Raw genomic sequence first — 27604 nt, 5'->3', positions numbered from 1 at the left:
TATTTCTGAACCCAACATCGCAAAGCTTTCTGGTTTAAACTTAATGAACCTATTTTAAAAACCCATTTTTGTCCATTATAAACACCATTATAAAAAACATTAGTGCCATCTTTTAACGCATCATTTGTTGCTATTTATTATAGCATATATTCTCACATTGTTTTCTGTTTTGCTGTCGACTTGGTGAGACTTGGGGTTGTAGAGGTTGTGAGACTTAGAGTTGTGATGTTATCACTTTAAAACTTTGCCATAGTGTATACGTTACACCAGCTACAAATACTCCTGGTAAAATATATATTTTATATGTTGGCTCATCCTCACTAGGTTTGAACACGAGATCTTTAAGCTCATCACTAGGTTCTGTTTCACTTTTGAGTTATACACAATTTGGATTCTTCTTTTCCACTTATTGATGCTTTATTTTGCAACTTTTGATAGTCTATCTGAGTAGCCGTATTCGAAGCCAATGTAAGAGGCGCTAAAAATACTCCCCATTTAAAGTACAACGGAATGAATGCTTCTTTTATGGCTATATTTAGAAACTCGTCTTCATTTAGAGATTCTTCCAAACTTGTTTTATCCGTTATTGGAAGTACTTTTGAAACAAAAGTCGTATACATTTTCGAAGCAAATCTAATCCATTGTTTAGATATACTATCTATAATACTTTGTTCGTGCTTGAGATAGAGCTTTTTAATTTCTTGATCTCCCATCTTGTTTAGACCCTCTTCAGCCTTCATTCGAGCGACTACCAGTCGTTATTTGTACATGTCCATACTCGATGTAGTATTTGCAGTTTCTTTAGAGGGTAAAGTTACATTTGTCTCTACCATTTTATTATACAAAAAAATACGAGTCTATAGCCTTTGAATAATATGTAACTCGATGTTAAAAAGAACATTATTCCAGACTGATGAAATATTACATCGATCATTTATTTAGACACCGATATTTTCCGAAATCGACATTGATAAACAACATGATGTCGTTGAGCAAACCTTGTTTTATGTCGTCTTGTGTTTCTCGAGGTATCACATCTTTTTTGCTCATTAACGGTTCAAAAGACATTTTGCAAGTATTTTTAGTCACCAGAATCCAATGTATATTTTCTCTAAAATCTTTGGGCGCTAATACGTAACACTGCGTTATAAACCACGTTGTCCGATTGGCGTGTTGACCAGAAAATGCAATGTTGCTGAATGATGTACGATGTACAATCATCAATAATAATTAAAGACTTTTTGCCACTGAGATCTCCGCCTCTCGAATGTCTTTTGATCTAGTTTTCTAGATTTTGGAGTAGACTACCGTCAGTGATGACCCTGCATCTGCTCAACCAAGCATGGCGATTAGATTCATAAGTTTTGTTGTCTCTAAAGGTGAAGCAGATGATGAATATGTAATCTAAATTGGATAAATAAAATTCTTTTACAACATTAAGAACGTGATACTTTTTGCTAGAATTTGTTCATATTATCACATGGTGAAAATGTTTTGGTAGTAGTTGATCCATTTATTAAATTTGCAAATTTAACAAGTTTATTGATCAATTTGACTTGATTGATTGCTAACAAATGTTATTTTTTTGTCGCTAACCAAAACACAATGGCTTTGCAATCAGTGGTCGTGACCTTTTTGCTAATCTTTAGCTTGATGTAATTTTTAATTTCACTGCTGACTCCACTAGGTCTTTCGTCATTGATAGTTCTTACGTCTATGACTAAACAATATTTGTCATCATAAAAGGACTCTTGGTTCATTTGACTCTCAACACGACTGTCAGTGATCTTAAAATACTTTTTGGCATCCTGATAAAAATAAAGAGCTAGATAATTGGAAGTAAACAGCTGATTATTTGCGCCGTCAATATCTACTTTGATTTGTTTTATATTCGGATACTGATAATCGATGCTAGGGATGTTATTGACTTTAAAAACACGAGTATCACTCTCAGACTCTCAAACGTAGCAACTAAATTAATCTCAAAGTCTGATTCTTCTTTGGCGACATTGAAATGGCCATTCTAGAAGGAGATTCTCTACAACAACTGCCTCCAATCATGAAAACAAATGTCGATGATCTTACAACGAGTTTAGGTGATCAATCTAATACCATAGCAAACCTCCGCAAATCAGGAATTTTGGAGTGTGAGATACAAGGATTAGATCGAGTGGCGCAAACTCTCCGTAGAAACATCGCAATTCAGACGTCAAAACTCTTAATGGTAGAGCTAGGCATTCAAGCTGAAAAACAAAAACTCGAGCAAGATCAAGCTACGATCGAAATATTTAAAAGAGAAGAGATTTTAAAGAAAAAACGGTAATTTTAGATAGTTTAGTCGCCATACAAGAGCAGGCCAATAGTCAAATCGATTTCATCAAAAACTATTAACCAGCTCAATGATGATAGACTAATGGTTTGGGAAAATATTAAACTATTGTTTTAAAAGCAAGGACTAACCATTGGCACATTACTATCAGCTATAGGTTTTTTGATTGGATTAATAGTTAAACCTGGACGAAGTTCTGGTAGTGATGGAGATAGTAGTGGAAATAGTGGTGGTAGAGATGACAATGTAGTAAAAGATAATTTAAAAAACTGGCATCTTTCTTAAAGGGGCTGGCGGAAAAAGCGGCAGCAGCGTTACCCGGTATAATAGGGTCATTAGTATCAACTTTACTAAAAAGAGGAGCGAAGGTAGTCTCATTCTTTGCTGAACACCTTTGGGCTTTGGGTATGGGTAAAGGATTAACAACTTATCAAACGTATATTAACTAGTCTTAAATATGTAAAAATGTTTTTTACATATTATTTAAAAGCGGCAATCGCACCAGCCACACTAGCCACTGTTCCTACTCCAACAAACACGGTTTCATATTTGGGTTGCTCATTGCTAGCTGTATAGTCTAATGTCGGCTCCTTTAAATTTGAATGAGAAAGTTCTGTAGGTTGTTGTCCATATAATTTTTGATATAGATCAAAAGCCGAGTTCACCGAATATATCTCATTGGTAGCCTTTTGCTTTCTAGATATTTGGGTATTTAACCAATCCTGATTTTTAGCTCCTTTGATGTTATAATCGACTTGTTCTTTATTGCTTTTTCTTTCTTTTTGCTTATTTTTGGGCACCATTACTATCCATCAGGGAAAGTAAGTAGTTACCACCCATAAAAGCGAGGGCATTTATAATTACTCCAATTATCATTGTAACTACGGTTGCCATTTATATTATTGAATAAAGTAAAATGAGTGTAGGCAAATTTGAACTCCCAACATAGCAAGGGGTTATCCTTGAAACCATCAACTCGATAGAGTGTAGCTTGTTTGTCATTGATCCAGTTCGCTTGAGCATAAAATTAGAATCATCATCAAAAAACTAAATTTCAAGGCCTTCACCCTTTTGATACGGTCTATAAAATAACAAGTCTTTTATCAGAGTATTTTTGGAAAAAACGAGAATAAAACTTTTTTACCATATTGCTCTTTAAATTTACTGATCTTCATTTTATACAAAAATTTATGGTTACAATCGTGGTGTCCATCCATTTATAATATCGGAGTAGTTACGATACTGAGATTAAAAGTAGCCTCTTTGTTAAAGGGCTGACCAATTAAACTGGGTTCAATTTTTATTACACCATTAGGCTTATTATAGGTAAAAATCCATAAGCAAGATTGCCTATAACGTACAATATTGAGGGTTCTGTAGCTCCTATAGTAACTTTTATATCAGACCCCAACAAAGGAGTAGTCTGTAGTAGTAGTAGTATTTTCTAATCTGTCTAACATGTGGCATGTGCCACGCTTGACCCTACATATTTGATTGTTCCCGTTATAGTACAGGAATTATCCACAAAGACACCATCAGTTTTAACAATATATTTTTTTGGATTTTTTTAAAGTTCTCATTATCGTTGCTAGTCTACTGACTCCATTACAATCGGGATGTCCGCCCATGTATTTCAATAAAATTTCTGCTGCAAACTTGCCAAGATAATCATGACTCCATTCATCTTTTATAGAGATATTTAGATGAGTCATTGTATTGTTGTACATAGTTTTGCTATTGCTATCAGGTTGGTATTTGAATATTGTACCTGAGCTCATCTTGCCTACGGGAACTATCGATAATAAATTACTTTGCTTTTTATCCAGTAGGTTTTTTGAAGTATTGATTCCATCTACATACATATACAAAGTCATTAGAATTAGATAGATAAAGTAATTTTTGATCAATTTGGTCAACCCACCAGTCAAGGTTCCCTCATACGTAGGCCTAACCTTCAAAGTATTTGGATCAATTTTAAATTTACGGTCCAAAAGTCTTCTGAGATCTTGATAAGTACAATATCCTGGTGGTATCGTAATTTTGTTTCCGCTGACAGGTTCAAATTTTGTAGTCTCCATATTATTGTAGACATTTTGAAACAAAGTAATGCATTTTACACTTATTTCATGCGCATTTATAGAGACATCCAACTTTAGTAGACCAGTTTTATGTAAGGTTAGTGTAGTCATTGATTAAATAAATGAGACAACTATCTAGCAATTATCATATTCACGTGTACGATTTAAATATTGTCACAGCGGTTGATAAAAACAATAAAATTTCTTACAGCTTTAAAAGAAAATTTGTAGACATTACTCCGAGGCTCGTGTCTGTAAAAAGTTTTGATGATGTTGATAGATGGTAAAATGATAACATGTTATACTACTTCCAACAACACAAGTTTGCGTTATATTGCGCTACAGCTTTGTGCGGAGTGAGCAAAGATCAATTAACTAGAGGTTTAGATTTAACCAAAACCGTCATGAACTTTCACTTCATGTACCAAATTAAAAAAGTACTCGCTTAGATAGAAGCTAGAGAACCCGGTGGCAATGATTTTGATTCTTATAACAATCCTTATAATAAAACAGAATATCGAAATTTATTAAGCGAGTTTAATGCTCAAAATATTCCCAGATTGATCAACCTGCCAAAGGTCTCAGATTTATCATTTTAGACGGTGGTAGTAAACTAGGTTCTAAACAATTTAATTTGAAACAAGCCGTTTATGTTTTTGATTTATATTATAGTTTGTATATGTACATGTATCTACTAATAAATGAATAAATACATGGACTTGTGACAGTGCTCTGATAACTTGAACGCTCTAATAACTCGAAGACTTTCGCTCGGTCCTGTGAAGTTTGAGTTATCCGTGTTTGACTGTATATACGTATATCTATATATATAAATATATATATGCATATATGTATATATATATGCGTGTATATATACGTATATATATGCATGCATATATGTATATATACACACGTATATATACACATATATACACATACATATCTATCTATATAAATCTAAGTACCTGTCCATCATTTAGTCTGTGATTTGGTCTGTGTCAGCTATAGCTATTAAAATCTTGGAATAAAAAGCTCACTTCTGCAGGATTTGAACTCATGGAGATTGCAACTGCAAGCGTCTAACCACACATTTAAACACTGAACTACAGTCCTTAGAATTCTATCACTGTTGTCACACCCTTTTCTCAAATGCACACGCTATGGTATTAATTGACACATTGCACTTACAAGATGATGCCCCTGTTATAAAATATTTTTCGCCAAACTCTATGAAACATGATGCTTTTTCATTCTCGCCATGCTAGGCAAATTGGTTTTCCTCCATACAATATCAAGAATAATTTTGCTCGAAATTCAAATTTGACAATTGTTGTACTGATTGGGCTGATAAAAAATAATGTTCATATGCTATTTTCCAAATATCTCTGCTCGGCGTTATCTGAAAAAAGGATTCGCAAACAGATAAGTGATAAAATTTTAATTAGAAGTTTGAAGTTTACTAAAATACATACTAAAACTTCGTTCAAGTATGTTTTTGAGAAGCTAAATTCATTTGAGTTAGATACACGGTTATGTTACACATTTTTTTCAAAGGTAAGAACTCAGCACGTAGTGCATTGTAATGTAACATTTTCTTGCATTTGCTACATATATGTAAAATATATATTATAAGTATTGAAATAATCCTAATCTACACATATATACAGCTGTATATATATTTCTCAAAGTTGGTGTTTGCATCTTTCGTCATGCTATACGTCAATCTATAGCTATTAAAACCTTGGAATAAGGAATTCGCATCGCAGAAAATGTAATTTCGGACTCTTCCATTCGCCAGTCTGTTGCCTTATCAGTTCAGCCACACAAAGTTGATATATTTGTTAGGCTATATATGTTGTTAGATGGGTGTAAATACGCCACCGCTTTCCGTTACTAAGCAGCGTGATGGTGTAACATCATGGAGAGGGATAGCTCAGATTAGTAAGCTTACTCAAATTATTCATTGGCAATTTGCTAAGCTAATAGCAACTCTAATTACCTCTCATTGTTTATAAGCTGATTTTTATTACCCGGTCAATGCCGGGTAGCACAGCTAGTATGCATATATATATACACACACACACATATATATACATATATATTATATATTCAATTTTAAGTATAGATTTCCAATTGACATTATTCTAATTAAATTCCAATTATTGACTTTTTAATTTGAAGTAAAAATAGATCAGAAGCTTGCAACCAATCAACTTTATATAGCAAGAAAAGGGGAATATACTTCAAAAAATTGCATGGTTACAAGAAGATTAAAATATACAATAAACAAGAGTTGCTCAAGTACAGTGTATCTAAAACTAAATAATAGCATTATTTACAAATCAGTAGCATTTGGGAGAACTCAGTAGTTGTTACATCTGTGTAAATTTTAGTCATGGTGAATCAGAGCTGCTCACTTGGAATCTTAGTTTTTAGTGTTTGTTCACAAACTAAACTAAATTTAGTACAAAATTATTCTATATAACCAGTTTGATTAACATAGAAATTGCAAAAGTGTTGTTTTAATACCTTAGATGTATATCATTTTTAGTCAATCTAAACTAGTCAGCTTGATACTGAAGCTGTTTAAAAGGAGGCTGACTGACATCTCTGATAATACACATTTTTGTAGTAAAGTTTTTAATCACATTTGATGATTATGTTGTTGACTGCTTTTATTCTAGCCTCTATGTTCCGTGTTTCACCTAAAACATGAAAAAAGCTAGAGTAAGTTACAGCAGGAAGTTGATATACACCAAAAACTAGTACAAAAAGTATGGTGATAATGCACTTGAAAAATGGACATAATCTTACCTTTCTTAATAAACAGTGAAAGCTTCACTTTATAATTTATACTTCAGTAGAACAAGATAAACATTTGTCTAAAAGACTGTGAAAGTTATTAAAATCAGTTGTTATGTTTTCGCTACACTCTCCATTTACTGAATAAGGTATTCATAAATAATTCATGAACACGCACATGTACCATCTCTAAAATAATGCATACATGTTTGTGTTTTGTTTCCTTTTTCAATGATACATACTACAAAAGACTTTCACTAGAAGCCATAGCACTAAAGTTAACTCACCAAAATTGGGCTGTGTACTTTGTGCGAGATTTGGAGACCGAACAGGCTCATTAAATTGTATGGTCGTTCCAAACTGGGCTGTAAAGAACAATATTAACATACAGCTAACGTTTTTGATCACATACTCAAGTTGCAACTTTGTTGTTTAATTCGCAGGCTGAAAAAATTTGCGCCATTGTTTTTTTTTGTTTCTGCCAAAAAAATCAGGTTCACCGTAAAATCATTAGAATACCTTTTATGTGTAGTTTCTTATCTTGGTTGCGTAATTCATCTGCTTTGATTTTTCTTGCTTAGCAGTTTCTTGAAAAGATCAATCAGCCCAAGATATTTCTAGTGCCTACCATTTCACATTTTAAATAAATTCATGTTATGTTTGCATTACTCACCATCATATTGCTGGCCTGGGTAAGCTGTAGCAAAGTGTCCAAATTGCTGTGCATAGCCAAAGGGCGTATAGACTACAAAATTGATGTTTTGTGAAAGTAACATGTTTTCTACATGATGGTCTTTTTTAAAGACAGCTGCTATACAATATAAATTGAACATTGAAAATTTATTGTAGTAGGTATGTTTATTGTGCATAAGATACCAAATTTTTACATTAGATATTTAACGAGCAAATAAGAATAGAGTAAAAAGTTATTTATAATGTTTATAACTTTTCAATTGAGAAAAAACACAAATTTACATTTTATTTTTGTTTTTCGGAAGGGACATCTGATGAAGTGACATTGAACCCATTTCTAGCATTTCAATGCAAATTTTCATTTTACTGAAACCGCGCCTGAAGAGTCCATCATACCAAACAAATTTGTCGCGCTTTTACTAAAAAAATTTACTTTACTCCTAATATTTGTTCTATTATATATTGTATATATAAAGTCTGCAAGCATAGTGCTAAACCAGCCTGCATCATAATAAGACTCACTTCTTAAAAACTGTGATTATAATATTTTACGAATTGAAAAGATTACTCAAATAGAATATGCAAAATTTGAAAAATATGTGAGTGTTTATAGGAGCACTTTTTATGTTTTATTTGCATCACTTTTAGTACCATGTTTTACTGCTATTTTCATTGCATGTTTAACTCAAAAGCTTCAATAATTTAAAAAACATGTTTTGCATACTGATTAGCTTGTAAATTCTATAGCAACTTTGTGTGCTTGACTTGCTGACTTGGTTAACACTTGGAGTAATGCTATCAGTTCCTCCTTTTTTTATACAAATATCCCAATATTTTCACTCTATTCTGATTTTAGCTACTTCTATTTGAAACAAAATTTGAGCTATTCTGTTTGCTATTATGTCAGCTCTACTCTGAAATATATAGTGTTTCAAAGTAACTGAACTAGTATACTACATAGACATTAATATACAGAAACCTAGTTTGCTGAATAAATATTTACTTTAGCATCAAATGGGTTTATTAGAAGTATTATTATTACACTACTTCAATTATATTTAACATCGTTTTATCATATAAAACACAAATCTGACAGCCCTAAGTTAATCTCTTCTGATAATACTGATACACTGTCATAATGATTGTATGTCGAACAAATGTTTTCAAAAGAACACATATTATCATGTTTAATACACTCTGCAGCTACAATATAACTTAACGACAAAAACTTTACATAACACACAGCCTTGAAATATATTACATAAACTGTGTTAAAAACTAACTTGATAAATCATTGAAACCAAGTTATATATTAAGAGCGAATTTATTAAAGTGGTAAAAATAGTAATACATTTTTGCTATAACCTCATCATTATAATAAGAACAGATTATAAATAAGCAGAGTTGTTGAAAGAAGTTTGAAGCACATTTTCTCTAGAATTCATGAAATCTGAATTAGAAAAATTAACTAAACCAAACTTATTGTAATAAAATCCTTCTTTATGTTTCAACTTGACAATAACAAAGACAACTTTAATCTGAAGAGTATGACTATGTTTACATATATTTTAATAGTTCACTGAACTTCATAGCTTTTTAGTCCATGAAGTAGTTGAACATTTCTTGTTATACAGTTTTATCATTTGTTCCGGCAGCTACAAGCCTATTTGTCTGACCAATAACAGCCCTGAATGGGCCTACAAGCCTGTTTGTCTGACCAATAACAGCCCTGAATGGGCCGACTGGTTAGATAAGTAATAACAGGGTAGTGAGTAATAACTGGGTAGTGACACTATGCTAGTCTCTTTATTTCAAATTTTAAGATTCAACGTAATCTTGATACAATTTTACCTAGACATATATTACTGTTATAATGAAAAATTGTTTATATTAGATAAAGGCACAGGTCAGTACTTTATTATGCCTTTCAGAACATTTTGTGATTATTTGTGAATTATGCTACAAGAATAGTTTGATTTATTTGTTAGTTAATATGTTATGACTTACTTAGCTGATTGCAAACTGATTACCCGTTTTATTGTTGCAGGATTCACAGTGTGTTAGAAACAATAAAGAATAAATAAAAAATTCTAACTTCATCTGTTTAAAATATTTGTGCTCTAATCCTTAAAAGAGTTTTGCAGTTTGTTTAAAACTGCAAACTCTTTTTGTATGTTTAATAAATATTTGCACTACATTTTACAATTGATACAACAAACCTCTACTTTTTTATTAATTTAAAATCTTTCTTTAAATTACTTTTTCTTTTTACTTGATATTACGGCTAGACAAGATTTTAATTTTATCAAATATCATATATTATATATAGGATGTTGATGCAGAGTATACATATATTCGAAATTATTCGTCTGCTGTATAAGGCTCTGAGCTTATTTTTGGTTGTTGTTTAAATTACACCAAGTATTTAATTAAAAAGAGTTGAAATTTTATGCTTTAGAAATTTTATGTTGTGAAAGATTTTAATTGCAATTAAATTACACTCATTGCTTTTATTAAATAGAAAGAGTTGACAATGCTTTTTAGAAGGTTTTTATACACTGTATGCACTTATCAAATAAGGCAACAATATCTTGCCTTAGTTATAGAAGGTCAGTTTATAGATAGCAACAAATTGTTTTTGTGTGATAGTTGAATCTTTCAAAAATATTTTAAATATATTATTTTAAACAAGGAGTTTATTACCTACTGCTACTTTATTACTTACTAAGTTCTATGAAAACATGTTTAAATTTTGTGTCACTTCAGAGTTCAAGTATTACCAATTAAATATTAACAAACAAAAGTAATCCCGAGTAAAAACCAAATTTAGTTTTAAATTTTTTTTAGCTGAACATCACAAATAGAATGGCTATATAAAAACCAATAAGATATTTTAATTGCTGGAATGAAGTTGCTCACCTGATGAATAGCCTCCAGTAACATCAGGCACCTGATGTTGTGCATGGCCTGTAGTAACATCAAATACCCCGATGCTTTGCTGAGGGTCAGCAGCTATGATTACAAGAAAAATCCAGATTATTCCTGATGTCACCCAAATAATTAAAATATTGCTGCAGCAAAAGTTTATTACAAATTAGCCACAAGGTGGCAGAAGACAATGTAAAGTTTTTCTGTTTATAGAAAAATTAAGTAGAAACATTTGCTGACTGACTGCTAGAAAACATGTTTAAATTTATGCCGCTTCAGAGTTTCTGTATATAAATTCACCAACAAAAAATATCGAGTAAACACCCAACTTAGTTCTAAAATTTAGTAGGTGAACATCACAGATTGAAAATCGAATGGCAATATAAACAAATAAGATTTTAATAACTGAAATAAGGATACTCACCTTGTGCTTGGCCTACAGTATTATCAGATACCCCAATGCATGGCTGAGAGTCAGCACCTATGATTAAAAAGCGTTCGCATATTATGGCTGATGCCACCCAAATAACTAAAATATTGCTGCATCAAAGTATTTATGAGAATTTCGCCAAAAGGTAGCAAACAACAACACGAAGTTTTTTTGATTACAGCTATTTGTTCATTCATAGATTCAGCTAATCCAGCTATAAAAACTGCTGTTCAAAAGCTGTGTATATGATCACTAGTAGTAGAATGATAGCTGCAAGTTTAATTTATGTGAGTGAAAAAAAATAAACCACTCTCATCCTTTTTTTTAAACAGTCGGATTAGTGAATAAGGCAGCTATGATGCCAAACAGCTGCTATGAAAATGATGTGATATTGCAGCTTTTAAGGAAATGCTATGTAGCTATGAAATGTTGCTATATAGTAGATACTTGAGTGATGTATAAAAGCTATTAAAATGACATAGCATATATTACCCTAATGCTATATAGCTTCTAGCAAAATGGCGCTATGTAGCAGCTACAGCAACAACATTATATAGTAGCTGTTAAAGGATTGTTAAAAACAGTTCTTACTTTTTACTTCCAGAGCCTTTACGTTCATCACTTTTAACATCGGAAGTTGTCTTCTCGTTACTGGGTTCATTTCTGCTTCCATATTCTTGTATGCTTTCACTATATCAACCTACAATCACAACCAAATGCAATCTTATTTCAGCAAAATTATTAGTTTCATGTTTGTATATTTTTATTTACCGAGCGGTTATCTAACAACACCTTGAAATAGTCTGCTTTTCATAGTAAAATTAGTCACAGTAATATTAAGTACATATTAACCATGTTCATACTTATTACACATGACAATATCTCACAGTACACACAACTGCCAGCAGACTATTATTATATAGTAGCAAAAGCTGCTGCTAAGTGCTCACTTGATGCACAGTTTGAGCTATCAGTTCCTGATGTAAAAATGTTTTCTCATAGTTTAAATCACAAATCAAATAGTTTGAAGTTATCAACATAATTTTTTGACCTCTATAAATTTTTTGTTCTAATGGTACATGAGTTGCATAAATTGGTGGTTTGTGTAGAAAGATTTGTATTGCAAGAGGATCTTGAACATTCCAATCATATATTTACAGTCTCTGCGAGCCGGTTAGATTCATACTGTAAAGGAATTTGTTGGCCTTAACTTTGGCACAATCTTGACTGTTGCATAAAGAAGAGAGAAAAAGGAAGGGTTTTCACAAAAGTTTTATTTGTGAAAAGAAACCCATTAGTCGAGGAGTTTACGACTATTGCTCTGACTCTCTTATTGAGCCCGCTTTATACACATTCATGTTACCCGTTACGAATAACGGAACCGAGTAAGAAAAACCGTATGACAATAATTATAAATGGAGTCGCTGATGTGGTGGCAAGGTTATAATACATTACAACAGCGATACAACATAAAGGAAGAAAAAACATAATAGCGATATAGTTTAACAAACAAATTATTAACGATATAATAAAAGAGCAAACACAACATGCAAAAAATATATATATATATACATAAAATAATATTTTTAAGAATAAGACAGTCATGGCCCGGCGACCACCACAATACTCTGATATGTTTTGTTATTGCTCAAAACCCTGAGTAAGCCCGAATTTTCATTGAAATAAACTAAAAGAAAATTTAACATACTGGTAATATCGTTAACTTTTGTTATTAATAAGTGACGATTGGTTTTGGCAGAAGCTTCAAATTAGCTTCGAATGCTCAAAAGGACTATTTACCTAAAAGATAAAAACAATGGTTTATTCATTAACTTTCATGGGGGCATCAAATTTTTGCAGAAATAAAAACATCAAGTATAATTTATTTTTAGTTTGAGGGAGTTGACAATGTTGAAAAGGGAAAAATCATTATTTAGACAGAAAAATAACTGCCTGATGTTTCAAAGGACTTTACCTGATGGTTGTTCTTAATTTTGGTCTCTATGTCTGTCCTCTGACTGCTGAGGTTAGCTAGTCTGATACCAACTTCCTCTTCTGCAAACACTGCCATCTTTTCATACGTTTCTCTTCGTGCGGCAACCAGTTCTTGTTCTAGCTTCTTGTATTTGGCTTGAATGGTACTGACCTATGCATTATAGAGTAAATGTGAGCAATAATCACTGATCGCAACTTGTTTCCAAATTGTTATCTAAACTTTGAGATGAGAATTACTGAGTTAGCCATCTTAATCTAATATTGTTATAGTTATCTTACAATTTTCCCACCTGAGACAATGCTCTACACCTGTAAACATGTATAACTTGTCTTATGTAATCTTAATACTACGAAGTAAACTTTAGAAAGTTTTTTATTGTATTTTCAAACTGGTTGCAAATACCTTTTCAGTTTTTAGATGTGTTCATAAAACATGTCAGGCCGCATTGCAATAATATCACAGACTTTAATTGGATTCTGCAATTCAAGTTTCAAGGTTTTTAAATGACTTGCATGTAGAAAAACATAGCATTTTAACAACTATGACTTTACCTAAAAATGCTTCCTTTTGTCTACATCTATCTTCAAGTCTTCATAATGATGGGTACAGAATGTCAACTTTTACTAAATGCATTCCGGTAAGAAAAGCTTAAAGTTTAAAGTATGCCGTTTTTATTAGTAATTATCTGTAATTTCTACATGACATATCTGGAGAAACTCAAACACGCTGTTAACTTACATATGCACTTACTTAACATTATGTATGTAACTTTTTAAAAGCATCTGATAAACTAACCAAAGATTAAAGTATGTTAGTATTGGAAGACAATAATCAGCAGTTATACCAAGTCTGATGATTTAGGCACACAATTTTCTCTTCACATTTAAATATAATCAAGTTTTGTCTATTTTAATCTTGAGTCATCCTAGCATTCAGATCACCTGAAGCATTTAACACAATTGCAAATTAATGAAATATCCCAATTTCAACTTTTGAAAAGAGCTAATGAACTACTGAAAACATGCCAACTTTTGGATAAGATCTACTAAAAATTTGACTAAGTTCTTTGTTAATGAACCTGTTCATCTCGAGCTGCATGTAACTTATCCATCATCTCTTGAGTAGCTCTTTCAAATTCAGACATCTCTTTATTAGTTTTCTTAAGCAACGCAGACAACTTTCCTTCCTTTTTCTTCATCTCTCCCTTCAGATTACCAATTTTTCCTGCCAGTCTAGTGACAAGCTCTCCCAAGTTGAGTAGCTTGTGGGACTGGCCTACAGTCAATCAGCAAATCAAACCTAATTGCTCGTTACAGATTAACATACAAAAAACTGTAGATTTCATATGAAAATACTGATATTTTGGCATAATTTGCAAATGCTTTGGTTTTTTAAGGAGTTTTGATGATCCAAAAAGCTTCAAAATCAAAGTTGACAAAACTTGATGATGGTTAAAATGCTCAGATCAAACGAAACGGAGATTATAACAATTGATTATAACAATTGATTATATTAATCGTAATTATAACAAAAATTGTAGCTGCAAAGAGACTGAAAAAAAAGAAGTGTAAAATTTCAGCTTTAATATTATTAACTATAGCAACGATAGCGACTAGTCACAACATTTGGAATTTTTTATTTTTGATTATTGACATTTGAATATTTTCTCTCTAATTGTTTCAACCACAATGAAGGTTTGTTGACTTTAATCTTGAAATACCTAGACAGTCAGATCACTTGAAACATCAAAAATGAGAAAAAACTACTAATAATTTTTGATGACATCTACAAAAGATTTCTGCCAACTCATTTGCATTATTATTGAACAATAATAAACTATTGACTCACTCGAAAGTAATACTTTGAACTAAAGGGATGAATCTGTGTGTTGTAATATGATATTTTTGTTGATCATGCATTTAGAAAATTAAAAAACATCTAATTGTGTTATTATTGTTACCAAGAAACCCAGTGACCTAGTTTTGTCAATCTCTAGTTTTTTTTGGTAAAATCAGATGCCATTTTTGTGGATCAACAACATTGATTAAAGCAACTAACAAAAATATATATGTTGCATATAACTAGCAACTATGTGATGATGATGAACGTATCAACCGGTATTGTCAACTAAACTGATAAGCTCCAACCTCATTTCTCTACACTATATTCTCCTTTATTACTTATAACTGACCTCTTCCACAGCTGTTTCCAGGAGAGATGCAACTTAGACAAAACACCTGCAGGCACACTTCACAACCCAAGCTGTAAACTTGAGTTTTGTGTTTAGCACAGTTTCTTGTTTCTAATTGGCCAGCTCGCTTGGTATACTCAATGATGGTCACAGCCACATGGTCTTCATGGAAATCATTGTGAGACTAAAATACAAACATTTATTATGTGCTTATGCAATTTACTATAAGAAACTTAGGAGGTGAAGGTTGGTAATGCGAGATGATTGATGATTTTCATACAAATTGAATGAGATTTCCAAAAGTTATTATTGATAATTTATGGTTTTAGGAGTTTGTTACTTTGAATCATTCAATAGCAAAGTTAAAAAAACATAAGGGTCTACCATACCAGGATTGTTTTCAATAAAGACCCTGTTTTAAGTTGACATCAACTGATACCCTACACATATCTTCAGAATATGATAATATAGCTGAGCATAAGTACAAGGCTGTGTTTACAATTTAATTACTGTTTACTAATTTGCAAAAAAAAGTTCCTAAAATTAAGTTTTGCCAATACACACTTTAATGAATTAGACAAGTTCTATCTACAAAGCAAAAAGGAAGAATGAGCATATATTTAAGGTGGTGCTCAAGCACTGTGATAGTCTATAAGAGTCATTATCAATAAAGGCCATAAAATGCAATCAAAGAGGCAAAGATGCAATAAATTCAGGATTGAGAAAAAATTATAGCTTGAGCCGGTAGAGATTGAGAAGGCAGCTTAGCAAGAGTTGGGTTTAATCAGGTGCAATAAAAAGACAAAGGAGATACGGTTAACTCAAAAGGTTAACTGTATCCCCCTTGTCTGTTTATTGCATCTGATCGATTTCATCTCAATCGACCCAAAGAGTTTGCTGTAGCTTCCTTGTCTTTAACCTTTCAAGTTAATCCAGATAGTTAATCCAAAGGGTTAAGGAAGGAGCAATGACAAATGGCTAAAAAGTAGACTTGTGAGAAGATAGAAGGAAAGGCTAGCAATGGAAGGCCCAGAATTCATAACACCAGAAACAATGTGCCAGTGATGAAAGAATTTGTACAGTTCATATCCTAGTATATAGTACATACTCATGTTCTCACCATTATACCACTAGATTTTCATGATTTTATCACCAAGGGCAAAAGGCCAAGACAAAAATTTAAATCATTCTGACAACAATGTCAGAAAGCCAAGAAAAATGGTAAAGATGCAAATATAGATGCATTATCAAAATAGTAAATGGCAGATAGTAAGTGAGTTCCTGTAGATACACAGATCGTAAGTGAGTGTGTCTGAAAAAGGAGGTAGATAGATAGAAGGAAAAGGGACACGTTGTATAAAGTTGAAAATTGAAAATTGACAGAAGGGTGCCTCATGTGAAGAACATGGTAGAAGCCTTAGAGAAGAAAAATAATAACATAACACTGCCAAGGTTGCTGTGGGGCAGAAGAATAACCAGATTCAAAATGTGTGAGCTTTACGACAACATAGACGGGTTTACTGAATATGATCAGCATTTTATCAAGTTTTTTCAATTGTGTAAAACGAATTGTTGGGTCATTAAATATTTTGTCAATCATTGCTAAACACAATCCCAATTTTAACTGGATATAACTTTCAGTTTAGTTACCTCTTGATGAGCTTTACAATACTTCTTTGAGCAGTCTCTGCAGTAAATGACTGCTGGCTTGACACTTGTCCCCTTTTTAATACATACATCGCAGTCATGCTCAAGGATACCAGAATTATGAACTGGTAGGTTGTCTACCTGAACATGAAATGCTCCACTACAAACAGTAAGATAAATCATAAATAAAAGAGAAATACCAAGTGATGTCTGTTTAAATTCTAATTATTATTGCAATATTTACAATAGATAGCAAATAGAATAGAATTAAACAAAAGAAATATATATTCCAAAATGAGCTACATGTTTTATCATATTTTACAGTGTTCTTTGTTATTCTCATTTTTGTACAATTTGTTAATAAAAGCAGTGAAAGATATCTATGAGATATCTTTTACATTTTCCATGCACTACTGAAGCAAAGATTTGAGCACAAGTTTGTTAAAGAACTTCTAATTTTATAGAAAAAGTATTATTTTTTGATTAACTTACACTTAGAAAAATACATGTTTAGCTATAAAATGTGACTCACTTGCATTCTTTGCACCTGATTGCTCTTTGGGTTTCTAGCAGACCATTTAAACATCTTCTGCAGGCAAGATGAGTACATGGAAGAACTCGAGGGTCAACTAATTGTTTTCCTTTAGACAAGCAAAACACGCACTGTACATTCTGCAGTTTCTTTGCCGTCGCCATCTCTCTAGAATAGAGATCAAATTTTAAATAACTATTTGGTCCTTTAAAACGATAAGTTTAAATAATTCAAAATCGTAAACAATTCATGCTTATTATAAGCAATGCAAATGAAGGCACTTGCGACTAAAAATTATTTATCTTAATTATTTCTTAGGCAACCTGACTTCTGTTCATAAACTAATCCTTCTTAACCCTAACGGCCATTATTTTGGCATTGCATATAGTGTGTCAGAAACATTAGTGGCCGGAATATCGGCATTCACGTGGCTCTGTTTACAAAAGCGAATTCTAAGTAACAGCATAAACCAATCAAATTAATTAATTTTTAAATAAATAAATTAACAGTTTTTAAATATCCTTATCTAGTTCCTTGATTATAATAACTAATTTTCTTAAAACGGTATCACGGAATAAATGATATAACTCGTTGGTTGGTAGGTCATGTAGTATTTTGATGCAAATGAAGAACTTTTAGAAACTAATAATAATTTCTCAGTTTAAGAGTCATGAAATTATGATATACTGTAAATATTTTTACGAGTTTTTAAAAACGTATGGCTTTTTTGTAGTTTTAGCCGGCATAATGGTGAAATGCTGTTTTTTCTGGTTGATGACATTTGCTGTGGGTTGCCCAAATTTTTTACTAGTGTTTTACCGATTGTCATTAGATTATGAACAAATTTAGAAATATTTAATAAAAATTAAAAAAACTTTGGATCATTGAACAAATTGACCAGGGTTACTGACACGCAATGACAAGAATGGCCAAGGTTCGAAGTGCTAAGAAAACTATCAAACAACCATAGGTAATAGAAGCTTTCACACTCATTTTTAATGGTAACACACTTACCAGAGGTTTTTGCAGTTTTTTTGGCACAGAGCAACTGATGCAAATTAAGAAAAGTTCTCAGAAGAGGTTTAAGCTAAAAATCTACAATAAATATTCAGCAAAACAATGAATACAGTTTACACTTTGTTGAGTATGCTGTCCTAAGCAAGCAAAATGCCCTATTTGACAATTTTTTAAAAATTCACTTTTCTGTGCTTATATGTAAGTTAGGTTGAGATCTAACAGTTCCCAAAATTTCATTCTTCTGAGACCACCAGAAATAGCACTTTTCACTATGTGCAAAACGCCCTATCCGCATTTACCACACATAAAGTGGCTATCAAAACGCCCTATCTGCGTTTTGATTAGCCTGAACATACACAAAGTTGGGCATGATGAGCAGCATTATGTAACACATAGTCTATAAACAAATGGAAGGAAAACTGAAGCAGATATGTGTCATGATCACAGAAAGCATGGTTCAGTCGGAATTATTAAATTTAGCGTTATCTGCCTTAACAGAAGGAAAAAATTCTCACAGTTATTTTGCAAAAAAAATTTCGATTCTAGCTTAATTACAACAGATTTTATGGTCAATAAACTGAATGCATGTTTACCATCAGCGCGAAAACATAGTTCCGAGAAAACTGGAGTTAAAGTCTGAGAAACGAAAACCGATGCATAGTTTTGTTTACATTTCAAAACGTCATAGCAACCAATATCAAGAGGTTGTGATATTTATCTAGATTTCTGTCTTTATATCAAAAACATTATGCTGAATTTAAAAATCTAAACAGATTTTGGCTGGTTGTCATAGAAATGGCTGTATATCTATAAGAAAATGTATTACCTAATTTTGCAGATATTTAAAACGGCTTGGCAGTGCCGCGATATTGAGCACAACCGTAGTATGATCAACAAAATGTTTAAAAAATAATAGCAGTAACATATTGCACATCATCGGTCACTCTATACTTTGATCTTGCAAATTCGAATAATTTTTCTTATAATCAAATCTTATAAAATCGAATAATTATTCTTATAATTAAATATTGTAAAAATCTTATACGAATGGTTAGGAATATATCATGGTCATTTCCTTTACTTACACTGCTTTTGGCATCAGTTGGAATACCAAAGTACTCATTATAAGTGTCCAAAATGTCAGAATTATCCTTCAAATCGGCAAAAAAGAAACGATTACGTTTTTCGGACGCCATTTTTCAGTACTTCCTGTTTAGCATAGCAACGGTTTTATTGTTTTTTTCTGAGGTTTTAAGACATTTATTATCTAAACTGACTTCAGATTAAGAAAAATCACTCTTTGATTGGTCCAGAAACACGTGTTACAAAAATCCTTACTAAAATTATAAATTCAGTTAGTGCAACTTTAAAGTCGAATAACTCAACTTCGTGATTTGCGACTTAACCATGGTTTCTGTGACCGCGACCCATATATTTGGTTGTTTCTAAGGCAGCTTTAACAAGCTAGTGCACTTCTAAATGCTCAATCCTATTGCTATATTTTTATATATATCATAAAATATTTATTATGACAAGACGATCTCTAAATGACATAAGTCTAGACTCGAAAAACTGACTCTGAGATTTGATGAGAAACTTGTTCTAATTACATGTACATGAAAAGGTTTTCTTTCTTAAATTACGGACATTAATGCACTCAATTGGTTGTTTTAAATTATATTCAATTTAAGCGTTTGATCTTATTAAAACAACTATTATACTTGCTCACTTCATTTCATGACCTCAGGTTTGAATGGACTTAGAAATTTGATCATGTCATAACTTTTGAGCTGAAGGATGGCTATCACAGCACTTTAATCCCTGTGTTGGCTAGATGAGTAATAAGAATTGCAACATTTATTCTTTTGCTGACTAGTTGCAGATTAATATCATGATTGAAACCTGTAATCCTTTGATAATCCAGTCATAGCATGAGGCCTTGCAACAAGCTATCAATGAGAAACCAGTTCAATTAAGCAATCAAAACGCCCTATCTGCCGTGATAGGGCTTTTTGATTGCCTAGTGCCAGTATAATAAATTGTCAATTTAGGCAATCAAAACACCCTAAGTGAAATAACTCCTTTGATTTTGAAATTTCACAAAAAAAATTTCTAGTAAAGATTGTTTGATATCTCACCATGTTAAATCAGAAAAAATAATTGAAATACTGCTAATACTGATTCCAGGCTCCCCCAAAACACGTTTGGGTTTGGGCTGAACAATTTACAAAGATCAAGATAGGGTGTTTTGCTTGCTCAGGGCAGTATGTATTTAGGATAAATACAATTTTTACATTGTTTGAACACATTGATTCTGCCATTGTTCTGATTGTCATGCTTAAAAATGGTCTTTTAAAATATTCACTGAGAAGATCTTAGGAAGATTGAGCTGCAGAGCCACAACAATTATGATTAAGATTTCATAGCAAATGGGATGGAAGTTTTAAAATAGTGTTTATGGAACCTTTTTTATTTGAAGGGCAACGTTGCGTTATTGTTTTGTGCTTTTTTATACTTTTGTTTGTTACTGGATGACTTGATTTTGGTTATATTTATAAATAAAATAGAATAATCGGTGTTGAAAACTTTTTTCTTCATACCAACTTACACAATACATTTGTAGAATTTTACAAAAACAGTCACCAGCTGTTTTTACTATTTTTAATACCATTTAGTACAAATAACCAGGTAACATTTGTTTAAAGTACTTGGTAATATAATTTATAAAGTAGGCCTACAGCTAGCTTCCTCCTTATTTATAAACATCAGTTAGACAAGCTTGAAAAGCTAGAGAAAGTTTTAATTGTAATGGATGTAAAGTTAGTGAATGTGTGAATTACGACTTCAAATAAAACCTTTAAAAAGCCATCTCTTAGACACCCATAATATTTAAATTGAATTACTAACAGCAGGTAATATAATAGATATAACGATTAAAAAACTTACGAAGCACTTGACAGCTTCTAAACGCACATGATATTTAAATGGTATTAAAATTGGGGGTCCTACCCACGGGTACTCCGAGCGTTGCGATAGGCGACGGTGAGAAAAAAGAGAGAAGGGTATATTACAAAAAATCACACCATCTCTTTCACTGTTAGAAATGCTCTCATCTGAAAATATACATCAAATAACCTAAAAACCCAAAATTTTACCAATTAAAACACTCACCTTTACCAACAATACGCAACTTACAAAAAACACTTGCGGGCGGAAACGAGCGTCTAATGTAGACCTTTGAATATCGGGATTCGATATATAACGGCTACAAGAAAAGCTTACGAAATGAACTTTTGACCTCGCCGTTGGATTGGTCACAAACGCGTATTTACCAAAAGCAAAGGTTTTGGGGTTTCCCCTTAAGTTCATCGACTCGGAGCCATGTAGCCTCGTTGCGCTACACGTCTCTGCATCGACAATAATTATTAGCCAATAAGATTACGTGGTCAAAATTGCAGGCGCGCTATTTGACATATGCCGTGCTGGTAGCTGCTGAAGAAAGTAGTTACGCGCTCTAACGATTTTATGCCGATAGTCAGTTGTGAAATTTAACTAGTTTTTGGGTTATGTAATTATATTTATTTTAATATCATAATGAATGACGAAAAAAACCAGCTAAAGTAGCAGCCAAAAGATGGTAATTTAATATGAATTACTTAGATTAATTCTAATAGTTCAAAATGGTAGCTGACTGCTGTAAAACCTAACAGCTGTTCCTCTGAGACATCATTTGATTGTGTGACCCAAGAACAGACATTTGTTAAATCTTCTTGATGGCATTTACTTGCAACAAGTTTCTAATGTTCATTGTATAACCTTTCATGCGTGATTGGCCAGTCAAGCAAGTAAAAAGCAACTTGTCATTCCAATTTTATTCGCCTTTTCAGTTTATATGCCAATATACATTGTTCTATCATTCGTTGCACTGTTTATCAGTGTCAATTTTATAGTTGTTGCATAATAATATATGTGTTGTAGCCATAGTTATCTCCTCCACATTGCCAAGTTCTATAGATTACTAATATATACATGTATAAAAGCCGAATACCTGACGTTGCACGGGAATAGAATAAATTGCGTAATGAGTTTGAGTAACTTGCCTGGACAACTAGATCTTTACTAAAAGCTTTACTAAAACAATACACGCGTTTGGGCCAACTTATCACTGGTGACATTATGCGTAACGATCAACAGTGCTAGCGCATCAAGCGCGAGTATCTTAACCAATGCAATGAATATTTTCACTATTATCGACAGCTATGCTTAGTTGCAAGTGTAGTCCAATGGGTAAGTTTGCTGGCTTTTGATGTTGAGGTTCCGAGATCAGATCTTGTGCCATGTGGATTTTTCATTGTTAGATTCTAATTGTTATAGGACAAGGATTAACAAACAAAGAGACAAAAATTGAGAAAGACCTACACTGAGATTTATAGATTGATTACATATATATCGCCCGTATATATTGCACATATATCTGGAACCAATAGTATAACTCCTGTTATTTTTTATTTTACCAGGATTAAAGAAAGCTATGCTTTCAGCAATGTTTCAAGGTACAGAGATGTTCTTGTCAGCTCTGTATATGACGATTATAGAAGTCATTGTTCAGGACTGAGTAAAAGACAGTTTGGCATTGTACTGCATGAAGTATTCCCATCTATTGGCACAATGAAAGGGCCAACAGTCGATGGCAAACGAGTGCAAGTTTACTGTGGCTTGATTAGAAAAGGAAATGATCATGTCGCAACTTTTCCACACCACGTTTTGTTGGACCACAGCTACTCAGCTGTGAAGTTCGATATTCAGGATACTCGGGTCATAAATACAAGGGAAGTGCAAAGCGCTACAAACAATCCAGAGACAAGTGACATCAAGGACTCTGACTGCGATTTGACATCTACTGTCAGTGATTCAGATTGCGACTTAACTTCTGATAAGGACTATATACCATTTGACTCATCTACTGACGACAGACCATTTACTCAGACCATAGATATTGACAAAATTATAAGTTATTTTCCACCAGATCTTAAAAATCATCACAACTTCACGCAACTCCTCCAAGACATTATTGATCAATCTTCTAAATCTTCCAAAACAGCACGCAGATGGAAGATTAGGTAAGTTTTTACAAAATTTTTCTCTGCATTTAATCATTCTAATAGGAAAATAGTTGATGCCGTGACAAGTACTAAAGAATGCTTAACAGAAACTTTATTTTTCTATGTGGATTCCTGCTAAATTAAATATTTATCCTTAAGATGTTTCGTGGACACGGAAAGACTTAAACCAATTGTGGATTGCAATCTTGCACATGGATATCAATGTATTAGACTTATAGAGGCTCTTAATATGACTACTTAAAGATTTACAAATAGTTGCAGTTTACAACGCTCAAGTAGATGGTAGTTGACGCTCACAGTAAAATCTTTGGTAAGAGATTTTTCACAAATAAAGTTTTGTATATAAACTTATTGAGTCATTGGTTTTGGAATACTTTTTATTTATCTGATGTCAGGGCTGCTGTATGTGGTTTTCAATTTAATGACACTCTACTCAATGGGAAAAAACCTTTCAATGTCTATTGCAAAAGGTCTCTAAGCGTGTATAATAGAATTTTTGTCGCATTTTTGCAACTAACACTTTTCATACTGAAAAAATGAATTGCTTTAATTCACAGTTTGTTTTCTAAATGTGCTTACCACTTGAATCTTTAAACCTGTGTATAGTATATTTCTCCTGAGGTATGTTTGATATTAAAAAAACATTGGCCCAAATTCGTTTGTACAGAGATCCCTCCACTGTGCAAGAAAGCACTTTGAATAAAACAAACTATTTTAGCTATGAATAAATATCTATGCTTTCATTTCAGCACAATTCAGTTCAGCCTATCGATTTTATTATCGAGCCGGAAGTCTTATGAAATTCTTCAACAGCACCTTGTCCTGCCATCCATTACGCATCTTATCAAGTACAAAAATTTCATTTCTCAAAAACCTGGATTCAATGCTGAACATTTAGACTGGATGCTGTTAGAAGCCAATAAAAAGAACATTTCAGAGAAAGGCAGGCATGGCTGCTTAATAATTGATGAGATGCTAATTCAGGTTAGAAATATAAATTATTACATGGAAATTACTAATATATGCTAGCATATATCATGTCAAAAGGAAACTTTCAGATTCTCTATGCATAGGGTGATACACAATGGTGTACGCTTGCTGTGTTCAGATCCAATGTTCACTTTTCACAATTCTATGAACATTATGGTAGTTTTTGTCTTGAATGGGTTCAGGATTACCCTGATCTCTATAAATAGTCCAATGTTTGCCTTGTAACCAACTCTTTTGCTGCTAAAAATGCAGATTAAAAATAATTAAAAGCAGCATGTGGAGGACTACAGTTTATAGATACCAGTAGGACCAAACTAATGCATATCACATGCTGCATTCTAGGAGATATGTTTTCTATATTTTATTAAAAAGCACCTAAACAATTATTTGTGATACACTGATTTAAAATGGCGTTCCTGAATAATCAATTGGATATGAATGCTCATTGCAGCAGAGTCTCCAATTGCAGTCGAGCCAACCAGATGCACCACTTACAGGCTACACCGATTATGGACCAGCACAGAATTTGCATCAACAGCGTATCGGTAGGCATCAGGCTAGTGATAGTGAGAATTTTATATATGAGCTTGTCCCCACAAGGCTCTTGTGCTAAGCATATTTCTTGCAAATTGTATTGAAATTATTTATATTTCAGGTACTCGGCGTAAATTAGCAACGCATATTCTCCAGCTTGTATTTCTCGGTGATCAGGGGTTTAGGTTTCCAATTGCCTACTTTGCAACAACGGAAGCTGTAGCGTAGCGGAAGCTGTAGTCTGAGATTTTCATCATTGTTTGGGAAGCCATTAGACAATTAACAAGAATATTCTTCAAGGTAACTACCTCAAGGGTTGTATGCATCAGATTCAAAAATGACTATTTTTTATACTAGTTGAATGTCTGGCGTTGTCCCTGGTGATAACAAATCTTTTAACAGAAAAATCTTTTTATTTAACATATACAACATTTACAGTTCTAATTTTATACCTTGAGAAAACTGTTTCTGCAGTTCAAATAAATTAAGAGAAAAAGCAAATCCACTGTAAAGGTGTTTAAACGTCAAAAAATTAGAAAGTAATGGCTACATAGTCTGTTTTGCTACAATGATTACAACAAAAATAATTTGATACTGAGACAATTAACACGATCTGAAAAAACGAAATAAAAATCATGAAACGACATGAATATGTTGAATTGATAATAACAAAGGGTACATAGAATTGTTTGTATAAAAAAGATTACTTTTGCTGTAGCAACTATCCATCAAAATTTTGAACGTAGATACAAATGTGAAAATGAGGTATCGGAATTAAATACATTGCTGAAGACTTGAAAGTATACAAGGTCTCGAGATGAAATCCAGCGCAAAGCACATTTACGTTGATAGACTATAATCAGCTATAGATGGACATACAGCTATAGGTGGACATACAGCTATAGGTGGACATACAGACTTGGAGATTTATGTAGATTATTATATTAAATGAATTTTTACGATGTAACCAAATCATATGCATTAAATTATGTTGACACAATTTGCAACGATGTCATAGAAAACAGATTTATAGCATGAGATGATTATTTTAACATATCAGAAGTCCAGCTATATCATATGATTCTGAAACATATTTAATAGTTTTTATACTTGCGCTCATTGGGTGTTGTGAGTGTTGTCCTTATTTGTTATAAGACTCTTTTATGGTGTCGCAAAATGCCACCATTTTAGTCTCAGTGCGAACCAAGGTTGCTCGTTATGCTCATTCAGAAACAAAAACTTCATCACTTAATTAATCTTTTGATTAGGCCCTAAGTGAAAACATCAAGGCTTATCCCTCCATTTTCACCAAAAAAGCATAAGCCGGTTTTGTTTTTCAAGTATTCAACCTAAAAAAAACTAGTCGTCGTGCTTAAAAAATTTGTGTTGTTATAAGCTTTCTAATCTACTTTGTTTACTATAGGCGCATTATAAACCCTCAACTGATATTTTTCTAGGTCAACTGTGTGCTGCTGGATGGCTCATCAAACAACCGATCATTCTTGCGTATGCACTTTCCGAACTATGGTGTGGATACGTGTTCGTACACAACAACTGATGTCAACAAACAACCAATTGTTATGATGATGGATCCTATGGTATGATATAAATACATGGATTTTCAGGCGATAAAATACACATTTAAACATATTATGTTTAACATAGTCAGTAATGACTGCTGTAATATATCAACAGCCAATAAGCTTTATTTTACGGCATGATTACCTCTCCAAAATAATTTGAAACAATACAATTATTGAAAAGAAATGCTGAGAAATCATTTATGTAATTTACAGCATGAGTTTAAGAAGATCAGGAATAGCGTTTTAAAGAGCAAGGATGGAGGTATGCGCTTACTTCGACATGGGCCCAATCACATTCTCTGGTCACACTGGAGAGATGCTTACAACTGGGATTATTGTACTAACAATCTTTGCGTTTACCACAAGCTTTCTCCACATCATATTAATCCTGATAATAGTGAACTGATGCGAAATGGTTTGGCGGTCGAAGTTTTGAATAAGGAGATGTTACATCTGATGAAGGCAAGTATAATCTATTATTTTGGAGTTAAATCAGTTCATTTATGCCAATAGATGAATATTATAACAGACATGTGCTGTAAAAAGTTGTTGAAAGCTGTTACTGAATTAGCTAACTATGATTCATTATTTCTAGTTTACTACCCAGGTGCTGTAAATGTATGTAATATTAGATTCCTAAAACTAGAAAGAACCAAAATAATATCAATTAAAGGATTATTTTAACCTCCAATAAGTGTAAAAGGCATTTATTATGCAACACTTTGTTCAGG

General features: G+C 32.6%; 1 protein-coding gene across 1 annotated transcript in view; it reads right to left on the bottom strand.

Annotated features, from left to right (window-relative positions):
* Window positions 1-6513: 6513 nt before the first annotated feature.
* LOC137387609 (E3 ubiquitin-protein ligase TRIM56-like) overlaps window positions 6514-27604 on the bottom strand; it is a 55215-nt gene continuing 34124 nt past the window's right edge. Inside the window, exons 2-12 of the mRNA XM_068074077.1 lie at window positions 17627-17794; window positions 17098-17254; window positions 15448-15631; window positions 14335-14531; window positions 13236-13406; window positions 11852-11960; window positions 11255-11311; window positions 10822-10914; window positions 7883-7954; window positions 7497-7574; window positions 6514-7112 (exon numbers count right to left, since the gene is read on the bottom strand). Coding sequence (XP_067930178.1) covers window positions 7048-7112; window positions 7497-7574; window positions 7883-7954; window positions 10822-10914; window positions 11255-11311; window positions 11852-11960; window positions 13236-13406; window positions 14335-14531; window positions 15448-15631; window positions 17098-17254; window positions 17627-17790 — 1347 coding nt within the window. The 5' untranslated portion in view covers window positions 17791-17794 and the 3' untranslated portion in view covers window positions 6514-7047. The remainder of the gene's footprint in view (window positions 7113-7496; window positions 7575-7882; window positions 7955-10821; window positions 10915-11254; window positions 11312-11851; window positions 11961-13235; window positions 13407-14334; window positions 14532-15447; window positions 15632-17097; window positions 17255-17626; window positions 17795-27604) is intronic.

This window comes from Watersipora subatra, chromosome 2, assembly GCF_963576615.1.
Source record: "Watersipora subatra chromosome 2, tzWatSuba1.1, whole genome shotgun sequence".
NCBI classification, from domain to species: Eukaryota; Metazoa; Bryozoa; class Gymnolaemata; order Cheilostomatida; family Watersiporidae; genus Watersipora; species Watersipora subatra.
This window is presented reverse-complemented; position numbering and strand designations above follow the sequence as displayed.